The 11,960-nt window shown below is 42.6% G+C and overlaps 2 protein-coding genes across 5 annotated transcripts; one reads left to right on the top strand and one right to left on the bottom strand.

The window, feature by feature from the left end:
- Positions 1–896: 896 nt before the first annotated feature.
- LOC133920948 (cytochrome c1-1, heme protein, mitochondrial-like) lies at positions 897–1,915 on the top strand. The gene is made up of 3 exons (XM_062365603.1): positions 897–1,171; positions 1,245–1,461; positions 1,557–1,915. Exons 1-3 carry the CDS (start codon positions 1,005–1,007, stop codon positions 1,671–1,673), a joined length of 501 nt encoding a protein of 166 aa, XP_062221587.1. The 5' UTR covers positions 897–1,004; the 3' UTR covers positions 1,674–1,915.
- A 1,281-nt stretch (positions 1,916–3,196) lies between these two features.
- Positions 3,197–6,214, bottom strand: LOC133920322 (protein PHOSPHATE STARVATION RESPONSE 2-like). Of its 4 annotated transcripts, none has more exons than XM_062364931.1 (9): positions 6,047–6,213; positions 5,197–5,437; positions 4,802–5,115; positions 4,442–4,646; positions 4,210–4,286; positions 4,085–4,124; positions 3,864–3,918; positions 3,552–3,621; positions 3,197–3,449 (listed from the first exon to the last, which is right to left on the bottom strand). In XM_062364931.1, exons 2-9 carry the CDS (start codon positions 5,417–5,419, stop codon positions 3,252–3,254), a joined length of 1,182 nt encoding a protein of 393 aa, XP_062220915.1. In that variant the 5' UTR covers positions 5,420–5,437; positions 6,047–6,213; the 3' UTR covers positions 3,197–3,251. The 4 variants fall into 4 exon arrangements, with proteins under 4 accessions (XP_062220915.1, XP_062220916.1, XP_062220914.1 ...); XM_062364932.1 differs by having other exon boundaries at positions 5,218–5,437; XM_062364930.1 differs by having other exon boundaries at positions 4,802–5,484; positions 6,047–6,214.
- Between the last annotated feature and the right edge of the window lie 5,746 nt (positions 6,215–11,960).

Here is an 11,960-nt window from a genome sequence, read left to right as displayed (position 1 = left end):
ACTATCAATATCAAGTAGACTGTATTAATTTAAAAATCACCATTAATAATATTTTTAAATCGATACTAATAATCCTGTATGTAATAGTGCATGTAGATCCGCCCTGTGTGCAAGCAGCACTCTATACTTTTTTCGTCGGTCTTGGTCCTTGGCGTCAAGGGCAGCGTCCGGCTGCATGCAACAGTGCTGTCAAACGGTTATCCGTATGCTTTGCTTGCACAGGGCTAATGAGATACTTTTACGTCGAATGCTCTTCGCAAACTTTGGTTAATTTCGAAGCATGCATGCATGGCACTATAAAACTACTGAAGTAATCAGATTTCAGATTTCTTCGCGTGTGTATACCTTTTGAAAGTTTTTTTTTTCTTAAAGACTTTGTCCAAAGGATTGGTGGAGGCGAGTGAAACTTGTAAGAGAGCGGCGACGGGATTCAATCATTCAAACTATAGCTAGGTTGGTAGTAGTTGGGTGATACAATGCTATAGCTAGATTGGTAGTAGTTGTTGTTTCTTAAACAGTTTGGATATGTGATTCAATCATCCAACCTATTTCCAGATTGTTAGTAGTTAGGTGATGTGACTTTAGTACTATAGTATTTTAAAGTGAAAGGATAGTTGCAGATGAAACTCTTAAATAAGTTACTAAGTACAATCTCGAACAATCTTATAGGATAGCTATGGGGCCACCGCTCCTGCCATTGTTTGGATTAAAAAAAAAACTCCACCAAGGGTCACGACGGAGCTGGCACATGGTTTTACTGCATCCCATTATTATTAAAATGTTATATGTAATTGGGTTTAAAAATTTTGATACCGTGTCCACGCCAGCTAATCTAAAATCAAAGGCATGCCACGTCTCACGGCCCATCTTATCTGCAGAGCACAGGCACTGGACGTGGACGGTTCTGAAATCCAGGAGCTCCACCAGCCACATCAGTGGCCAGTGAGCCAGCGAGCAGCCATCCATTGGAGCTGGAGAGTCCGTGCTGCGACTGCGAATCTGCAATGGCTGCGGCGAGGGGCCTTGTGCGTAAGCTCCTGAATACCCACCGGCTCTCCGCGATGGGCGTCGGCACGTCGGCTGGCTTCTTCAGCGCCGCGGCCGTCGCGTCGGCGGCGTCCGGCGAGGGGCGGACCACCTGCCCGGCCTACCCGTGGCGGCCACAGGACGGGTAAGCGCTCGCGCTCCCAACCCTCGTAGCTGCGCTTCGTTTACTAGGCGACTAAGAGGTGGGTTTCGAGCAGAGCGCGAGGCGGGCAGGTGTTCATGCAGCACGACTGCGCGGCGTGCCACTCCATGCTCCCGTACGCGGGCCTCAGCGAGGCGGCGGCATGCGGGGCAGGAGGCCAGGTGGAAGCCAAGGCGGTCGAGATCGTGGTCGTCGAAGAAGAGGCGCAGCCGGCGACCGCTGGGCCACTCCACGGCGGCGCCTACCGGCCGGACCTCACCCTCGTCACAAAAGTAAGCTGTTATTAGTTAATATTACTGCGCCTCGATTTCGAAACGAGTAAAAATCCATTGTTGAAACAAGCTTGCCCTATTTATGCAAAAAATAGATGCTGGAGGGGTGCAACCTGTACAGCGCCGAAGAGCTCAAGAGGAGGGTGTCGCTGCCTACCCCTGTCTGGCTGCAGTTTCTTCAGCCATACACGAGGACTCCCCAAGCAGCCTGAACGCCTGTTTGATCTGCCCAACTCCAGTGAAATTCTATGCAGCAGTTTGCCTGTTTCTCTTGGAAGCTGTCATGTATGGAAATGACATTGCACCTGTGCTGGATCCTCTAGTAGAATTGAAATAAATTTGTACTCGATAACGTCGCTATATAGTATGTGTTGTGTTGCTCACAGTACCCTACCGTGACAATAAAATGAATTGGAATAAATTTGTACTCAATAACATCGCTACGTTTATAGTTTGTGACTTGTGTTGTGTTGCTCACCGTACTCTACTATCGACAGAGTGGAAAATGGGTAGCAATAATCCGTATTATCCGATATGCAAAAATGTGAATGTAATAAGGAAAATCTGTATCCGACCATCAAACGGATATTATTCTGGATATATCAGGATTCATTTTTAAGATTTAGATGCAGATGAGGTATCCAAAATATTGTTGAATATGGATATTATCTGTATCTGTAGATAATAAAACAACGAAATCTACAAAGCAACCCACTCTATTCCACTACATGATGCTTGACACTTTAGTTATATATGTCACTAATGGAAGTAAGAATAAACTGTAGTTCACTTTAATCGGTAGTGGTGATTTTTGACAGTTTAGATAAATATGATGTCAAATATCAATCTATTATGACTCGTGATGCCTACAAATAACTAATATATATATGTGGTTGTCTATGTTTAATTATTGTCATGCTCGTGTTACATAAATTTATTCTTCTGGAATTGTCGTTAAAGTTGTAGGATATTCGCATACAACTGAATTGAGTAGATATCCGGATGCGGATTCAGATTTGAACAGTCTGATTTATATTCGAATCTGCATCCGTATTTGTATTAAAATATGTAAAGTGTACTGTTTGATTTGTATCTGTTGACTACTGAGACAATAAAATGAAGTGAGATGCAGATGCCCATTCAGTGTGTTAGATGGACTCCGGCGGTGGCTCTAGGGTCCTGGTTCTTGCGGTTTCACAATGCTCTCTTTGTCAACGGCGGTAGGACGGAACGAAGGTGTGCGCCCTGCTTTTGTCGTCCTCCGCTATTCTGCTCTTGCTCGTCAGCGGGCGGACTGGCGGAGGCAGTCGGAGCGGAAGAAGATGGCGAAGAGGACTGCATTGTTCTCTTCTGTATTTTCTTTGGTTTCCAGGTGCGGTTTGTAATTTGGGGATGTAATGAGCTGTCTTTTTAGTATAATATAATCCCCTTTCGCAATAAATAAATAAATAAAATGAAGTGAGAAAGAAGGGGGATGTGTCTGATGCAGAATGGAAACAGGTCAACAATGGATTGACTCTGATATTGATGAATCATAAAATACAGTCCAATACTGTTTACAAAACAAAAAACCCATATATTGGAAAGTGAAAATATGTCTACCAAAGGCAACTCACAGTAGGAAAGTATCTAGAAAAGTTAAACTCATCAATAAACCAGCTGCGCTAACTCTTATCTGAATAAAATTGGGATCTGCTTTCACTTTCTACAGCAATCAGCGACTCTTTTTTAAAACAAAACTGCTTTCTGCTGGCAGTGAGCTCACGTAAAGTCGCTTTCTATGACCATTTTCATTTTCCCAGTAGTTCTGCTGAATTAGTGCATACCGTCCGTTCTTCACATGCTTTACTGTCACCCAAAACCGGCTGGGATTGATCTCGAAAACCTGGTAATGCTCCGAGCTTTTTTAGGCTTTCACTCTGCTTTGCAATTATCATTTCAAGGTACTTGCTGTGTTCCTCAACTTGCAACTGCAATTTTCTTTGGATCTGTGGAAAGGAAAATATAAGTATGTGCATGGCATGTCTTTTGATTCACCATTCCAAATTTTTTAAAAAACTATCTTCTTGTTTCTAAAAGAATATGCATGCCTCAAGTTGTTCATGAAGTTGTTTCTGCAAGCCAATCTGTGTCCTTAATCCTTCAATGCTCCCCGTGCCTCTGCAGTAGGTACAAAATTAAGAAGCCAAACTGATTCTTAAAAAAGGAAACTTTACTGTCAGTTGGTGTACATAAAAAAATAAAAAATATATTGGACATAATATAGGGCACTGAAAATTCTTCCAGGTTGGTGGATACGTAAAAATCTTATGCATGACTGTCTTCAAAATATGTCAAGAATTTAAGATATGATCTATAAACAGTAGAAAAGACTTGCAAATATCAACTAAAGATCGTCTCACTTCAATTGTAGAAGGGAAACCTCATCAGTTTGGCTGCTTCTCTTTGCACATGCGCCTGCCAGAGCAAATGAACAAAAAAAAAGGTGTAAAATTCAAAATATATTCAATTTTCCCAAGTAATAAATTTACTGTAATATCCTATTCACTAAAATATGACATGCATCACATATCATACAATGATGGCATCAAACCAAAATTACAATATATATAGAGAGACTGACCATCAGATGATTGAGATCGATGTTGAACTGCACGGTACTTCTGCAGAAGAATAACGCATGGCCATCAGTAGAAATGAGAAGAGTGATACAAAAGCATTGGAAACTCAGAAGCACCAAATATAGACCTGTAGATGGCTTTTTACATGGTATATAGTTAACCCTTCGACCTTCATAACCTTCTGGAGAGCTTTTGGAGTTGCTTCTGCAGGAAGAAAGAAAAGGGAATGAAGTTTTCTGGTGAAAAGAGAAGACAACAGACAGTGCAACTGAAATAAATAAATTAATCAAGACTTGCACTTCAATGAGTAAAGTCTGATTGGCGTAAAACAGATCCTAGAAAAAACATCAGCAACCTACTTTCACTTCCACCCAGCTTGTTAATAGCATCAACAAACCGCTCATGGAGCTCAGGTGTCCAGCGTATCCTTGACTTGGTTGGAGTGGTGTTCGAAGAGGGGAGATTATCAGCGCAATATGCATCACAGTTGAAAGGATCAGGCATGCTACTCTGTGTATGGCAATAACAATAATTTTGCGGTGTTGCAGTTATAGCATCAACTGCCTGCAAATAAATAGTTATAACTGTATTAAGCATGCTGGATGAAGTCCCACAGTCTTCTTTTCTATTGGAATCAATGCCAAACGAAAATAGAACAGAGGGGAAGGATTCCTGAACTAAGGCCACAGCATGAGTGAAGTATCGTTAAAACCATATACCTCCAGCACAGATCCAGCAGATCCTAGAAACTGCACTGAACTCCCAGATGGAAACCACTCATTTTGCTTTGCAAGGTGGGTGCTAGGATTCACTGTAATGCTGTCTTGAATTTGTTGGCCAACAGTGGTCGGATTTTGTTGATCGGAGAAATCAAGATTTGTTGGATAATCAAATACTCCTTGGAGTGGTTCTTGGTTCCAACTAATCTGTTCAGATACTTTCGGAAAAGCCATCGTTAGTGAACTTGAGTCACCCTTGAATGATGAGTGCATTGATGGCAATGGAATGTCAGGATCTGATGGTTCAGTAGCATCTGATCCAGAAGAAAGCATCCCATTATTAGGTGATTCATTGATGGTATGAAGACCTGAGGTAAAGTGAGAAGCTAACGCACACGTTGACTGGAGGGCATTACTTGCTGCCACAGAAGCACCGAATGAGGTGATAGAACTACCAGGCAGCTCGCTGTCAACATAAGATGGTCTACGCTCTGGACAACTAAGAAATGTCACTTCTGAGGGTGCTGGCAATAAAACTGTAGGTGATGAAATACATGTAGGAACTCTTGTATTGTGAAGCTGATTCATGGTTGATGTATGGCTGTATGCAGTACCCATACGATGATCCACTTCAATCTGTTAAATTGGAGCTTTCGTCATATCAATTGTCCAAGTACTGTAGCCTATTTAATCAAACATGAAAAGAAAATCACTGAAGAAATAATTTTCTTGGTATAATTCAGAAAATGACTTAGTTTTCAAGGTCCCCCAACTGTGAGAATTAGCTAACAAAGAAATTTCCAAGGAAAAATCATTTTTTTCTATAAACCCCAAATAGTGAATCAGTAAGGCACTTAGGATTCAAATATCACATGCGAATAAAGAAAAAATATTAGCTGAACACCAGAATCTTGCAATTAAACTCAAGATTGTAATAATGAAGTAATAAAGAAAAAATTGAACAGGATCAAGACAAATCTGTTACATGAATTGCAGAGTTACACCACTTTTTAAACAGAAAAGGGAAAAAGAAATGAAGTATTCAAGAACTGACTAGAACAAGTCTCACCTATTACAATCGTTTCTGAATAAAGCCGATAAATGAATGAAGGATAGAAGGAAATAAAAGAACAAGGAATGGGATCAGAGAGGGAAATCAGACCAAAGAAAGCTGCAAAAAAAGAGTAAGCTGGGATTGGCTTCTGTGTTGCTAAATAGTTGGTTACATAATTTGTTGCTACTTACTTGTTTCTTCTGGCAATGGAATCAAAGAAGAGAAGGTGTTAAACTTTGAATCGAAGATGTGAGACTCAGATCATCAGCCATCAGGGACTAAGTTCAACTCATTTTTCTTTAGAGGGTGTGGGATGGGGACTATGGGCTCTGAATCTGGTACTATTACTACTCTCATGTTGTAGTAGTTTGATAACATGTTATCTTAATTTAAAATGGGCCCCACATTGAATGCAACTACCTTGTAATCGAAATTTTAAATCCATGAGCTATTACACACACCCAGAAGCTACATGTATTGGTTCGATTTCCAAAAGCTTTAGGAGTCTCAAGATAGATACGGTAGATTGCTAGTACAGTACTGGGACTGGGACCTGTGGCTTCAGATATACGAGTGCCACTAAAAGTTGTATGATGAACTGAAGGTTTATTTAGTTCATAAGTATAGTTTTGATAATTAATAATAATATCTATGAACTAACAATTGTATTGAGGATTATTTGTAGAATGTTTCATAGGTTTTGCGTGATTGATACAGCATAGATTTATTGAGAAAAGCCATAAAGATCAAAGGAGATGCATCAAGACCAATGAGCTCTAAGTGATGCTCATGTGATGAAGAATAAGTTATAATAGAAGAGAACTCAGAGTTTGAGGATGATCTCAAGAAGATTGACAATAAGTGTGAAGACAAAATGTACTTGTAGAGATCAAATAACTAAAGGTATTGAATTATTAATTGAGTTTTATAGATTAACCCGTGTGCTATGTGCTTGAGAGTGAGTGGGTTCAGATTTCATATGAAGATTGATAATAAGAGAGAAGACCATGTTACTTGTGGAGATCAAGTAACTAATGGTAAGAGATTGTCAATTAAATTTTATGGACTAATCCATGTGTTTTGTGCTTGAGAGTGTGTTGGCGTTAGGATCCATAAGAAATCATGAGTTGAATAAAGATATTCAAAAATGCCAAGTTGAAAGAGCAAGATCAATACAAGTTTAATGGGCAACTTGTGTGCTTGATGCTTGTGGTTCATATTTTAGTGGTGAACCAAATAAAGATAACGTAAAGAGTGAAGGCTTCTATGCTTGGTGCATAGAAAGCTATCAAGTATGCTTCATCAAGCTTCCCGAGATCAAGTGAAGATCGAAGTGGGAAGCGAGGATGATCATCGTCATCAAGATGAAGAGAAGTGATGACAAGCCTAGAAGAGCTATGAGAAGCATCGAGATTCAGATTATGTGTTCGTCAAACCCGATAGGATGACTCAAACAAAGATATAACTAGAATATATTTTCTAGTTTTGCAGATCTCAATGTGCTTGATAGGAGACCGTGCTATAGGATTGATAATCGTACTATCAAGAGGGGCTGTCGGATACTGTCGGTGAATCAGGAACCAGGGGTCCCCGAATCCCGAGGCTAGGCCAGCAATCCGCCACGTGGCACCTTCCCGCGGGGTTCACCTCCGCGAGGTACGAAAAGACTATGTCCCGAGAGAGGGCGCTCGGGGCCACAAACAGTGGTCCCCGAGTACCCGGGTTCCCCGATGATCTGCGAAGACTAAGTGACCGGGAAGAGAGTGCTCGGAGAGGTGAACAGTGACCCCAGAGCACCTAAGTCCCCCGACGACCAGAAGAGCCGAGTACCGGGAAGGGTGCGCCCGGGGCTGCGAACAGTGGCCCCCGGGCACCCGAGTACCCCGAGGACCCAAGGAAGGTAGTTCCGGGAGAGAGAGTGCTCGGGGCTGCGAACAGCGGCCCCGGAGCACTCGGTTCCCCGAGGATTCGAACAGTCAATTCCGGGAGAGAGTGCTCGAGGCCGTGAACAGTGGCCCCCGAGCACTCGGTTCCCCGATGACCAAGAGAGGGCGTTCCCCGATGGCCCAAGAAGTCCTTCGTCGGTGGCCCCCACAGAGGTCCAGCGATGAGGTGTCAGCTTGTGAAAGGCTCGATGCCGCATTTAAGAGCGCGCATGGCCTGTCACCTCCAACTGCTCCCGCCACACTCGATGTCAGTCCTTGTCATATTCTGGCAGAAGGGTGTGGGGACATTTAATGCACGGGTCCCATCCCGCGTCATCCGGCGCGCCTCGAGGCCCGAGACGCCCCGTCTGCCGCCCTGCTGTGGCAGGCGTACAAGACCGAACGGGCACGCCGGGCCGCTCTGCGGCTGCCCAGTGTGCCCTCTCCACGGCGACCGTTGCCAGCGCCATTATGACGACTGAAGACCAGGCGGGGGTGCGTTTTCAACCCCCGTCACTTCGCGCAGAGGCCATGATGACTCCCTTTCTATTTATGGCGCCTTGGAACTCGTGCTATCCCTTTCGGGGCACGCTACCACAGGCGGGTATTTAAGGCAGCCGGCAGGCACGGACAAAGATGATCCAAGCTAACAGAAGAACCCAGAACAGAGGAACGCCCGAACTCTCAGACACTCACTCAGAAACCGAAGAACATCTTCGTACAAGCATAGGAGCTGAGACCACCGAAGAACAAGGAGCCCAAAGCTCTAAGATAGACAAACATTTTTGTAACCAGCAACATTCCTGAGAGACATTTTCAGGGCATTTATAGCATCTACACAGGAGTAGGGTATTACGCTCAGTGCGGCCCGAACCTGTCTAAAAATCCCTCTAGTGCATTTACTGAGTTCTGCATTAGATCATTCCACCCCCACCTGCCATTGCATTTATATCCATTTATTTCTCCAGCAAACATATTCAGAATCATCCCCCCGGACGAATCTCAAAAAGAGGTCCCTCAGGATCCCTGCGATAGGAGTTAACCATCCAACAAATACATAGCTCACAAGATGTCAAATGCTCATGTCATATGCTTAGTGCGTGAAGGGTGTGTGAGTAGATCTTGCTCAGTGTGTCAAGGGTATCTAAACGGTGGTTTAGATTTAACCTTTTGTGTGGTTGTCACCTTTGTGGTGGATATGTGCCTTTGCCAAGTCCGTGTGGCGTTTGGTGTGTCATGTGGTACCTAGTTTAATCTTGCATGATCAAGGTTAGAGCTGTCCAAATGGGTCGTGTCTAATGGGTCGACAAGCGGCTCAGTACTATAGGCACGTCACGGCAAGCTGGGCTGTGCGTGGGCCGATGCCTTGGCATGGCGTACCAGCGCGGCTCGGCCCACTCCGCCCCGCCCTGCCTCGTCACCCCTCCCCGCCCCACCCCGTCCCAGCGATGCAACCGCCCTGCCTCGGCTGCCCCGCCCCACGCTGCTGCTCGATTGATTCGCCCTAGCCACCCCACTCACCACCTCGCCCTGCCCCGCGCCGTCACTCCACCACACCGCCGCAACTGTGCTTGGGCCAGCCTGACATGACATGGTCACTCACGGGCCGTGTCATGGGCCATGCCTCTAGCACGTGGATCGGCATGGCACAACCCGTTTAGTTAACCAAGCCTAACGGGCCAGGCCAGTCTGTCAGGCCTAGTTGGCCAGGTTTGATTAAGCTTAGTAAAACAGGTAGAAGTGTCTGAATTGGTTTTTGGAATGTTTCTAGGTTTGATCTAATGTGTTTGAGATTAAGCAATCAGTTGTTATGTGTAGCCCTATAAATAAGCTTTCTATAGAGGCTAAGATCACCAAAAATCGGACATCAGGTTTAAAGAGTGTTAGTTGTGCTGATAGGAAGTTCTGATCTATGTTTCTATGTGTCGGAAGTTCTGATGGGTAGATCGAAAATTCCAATGTGTATGAACCTCCGATTTTCAAAAACATGGGGTTCTCGGGTCCGGATGGATTTTGGATTGAAAGTTTCGATCCATACATCGAAAGTTCTGATGTGTGCTTTTTAGCAAGTCTGGGTGTGCTCTTTGACCCAGAATACGACCATTGGGATTCATAGTATCAAAAGTTCTGATCAGTACAGAATATGTCCAATGACTAGTTTTTGAGTTAGGGTATTTATACCACTTTGCCTCCTTGTGTGGGGGCAAGCTTTTACAAGGGTTGGAAATTGTTTTACTGTTGCTTGCAAAGGCTTGAGAGGTGTTGAAACTTGGTGTTCCACCTTTGAGTACTCTCCTCTTCTCTTTTGGGTTGATTTTGTGATGTCCAAAGCTTTTATGGCGTAGTAAGGATACATAAAGGTGTGGTGCTTTGGTAGCTCACAATTGGCGTATTGGTTGCGTGTGTTGAGCACTTGGCTTAGCGTGAAGCATGAATTCAAGAGTTTGTTACTCTTAGAGACCATCGTCTGCTAAACGGTTTGGTAGTGGATTGTCGGTGATTTTCTCAAGTGAAGATTATGAGGAGGCACAAAAGTGATAGCGAAACTCACTATCTCTGGAGTGGAGGAAGAGTTGGCCATAGAATAGACGATGAGTGTATTGTGCAATCTCGTGAGGAAAATGGATGAAAGCGACCTGACTCAAGTGTGACCGAGCTTCCTCAATGGAGATGTAGACTATTGGTGGATATCTAAACTTTGGTAACAAATCATTTGTCTTTATATCTTTTTACATTTGTGTGATACATTGATTTAATTGCTTGTATCCTTATATGTATTTTTATTGAGTTAATTTCTAGATATCTTTCTAGCTTGTTTTACTTGTATCGGGATATCCGACAGTGAATCGTAACATCCGATTAGCTATTGTGTTCTTGTATATCTTGTTAGAGTTGAATATTATCTTTGTCACCTTATGATCGTAACCATTCACAATTGTTCTAGGGTGTTAGTGTACTAGTTGAGTTTAACATATTTAAATTTTTAATTGTGAAAAATCGTTAGTTTATTTTCTGCTAGTTTAGCCTAACTATTTAAAAATGGGATGAAGTTTTTAAAACATCTATTCACCTCCTCTAAGCAACGTCGAGGTCCTTTGATGAACCATTATTCATTAGTCATAGTTTTTCAAATTATTTTATGGCGTTTCTTGGTCTGACCTAAAATTTTGCTTACGTGTGACGATAGTTATTGTCATGTATTGGTCAAAATAATGTCCTACAATTGTTTGATTCAAATGTCTTTACAATAACTATCGTCACACGAAGGACATTATTTAACTGATATCTTTGTGCATGGCTATTGAGACATTTGAATGACCATTTTTTTTATTGTTCTTCGCAATACTATATATCATGCCGTATCAGAATTGTAATTGGAAAAAAGAGATATGTCATTAGAATCCTTAGAATTGAGAGGACATGATTCGCATACATACATATAGAAATCGACATCCAACAGTTAATAACCATATATCCATTCCATAATTTGACATCACACAACCTAAAGGCCTTGACTTGCTACTTTCACTAGCAAAAGATGGCTTCTCAAGAGTAGTAGCGCTGGGGCATTGATTCTTACATTTCTCCTTCTGAAGATAGTAGAAGACTAGCTAGAATGGCGGGTATTGCTGCCTTTTGTTTTGAATAAATGTAATACTGGAATGTTATGTGATTTGTAGGCTGTGTTTGAAAGGTAAGATAGGTTTTTTTTTTTTTTTACAGACACGATCATTAAAATGTTATGATTGTAGCTTTTATTTATTACGTAAGACCCATGGATCAATTATGCAGTCTTTTTCTGTCAGGTATTTATGTGCCATGTTGATAAATCGACAACGGTGCAATTTTTATCTATTGTTTTATCATTGCCGTTTTTAAGTATGAATTGTCAATAGTGAGGAAGTGGATTCGGAATTTTGACCCGAAGAAATTGCCCTGACGACTGAAGTTTCTGAAGGGAAACGCTAGATTTTATTTGATCTCACGTGTACGAGGGAATAAATGAGAGAAGTATTAATTTGAAAAATGAGGTTGTGAGTTTTTTTTTTTTGCCAGCGACTAAAGTTTCCGCCGGCAGCTAAAGTTGACTAGAAGAAATTGCCCCAACGACTAGAGTTTTTGGAAGAAAACGCTGGATTTTATTTGGTCCCACGTGTACGAGGGAATAAATGAGAGAAGT

This window comes from Phragmites australis, chromosome 6 (assembly GCF_958298935.1).
Source record: "Phragmites australis chromosome 6, lpPhrAust1.1, whole genome shotgun sequence".
Taxonomy (NCBI): domain Eukaryota; kingdom Viridiplantae; phylum Streptophyta; class Magnoliopsida; order Poales; family Poaceae; genus Phragmites; species Phragmites australis.
This window is presented reverse-complemented; position numbering and strand designations above follow the sequence as displayed.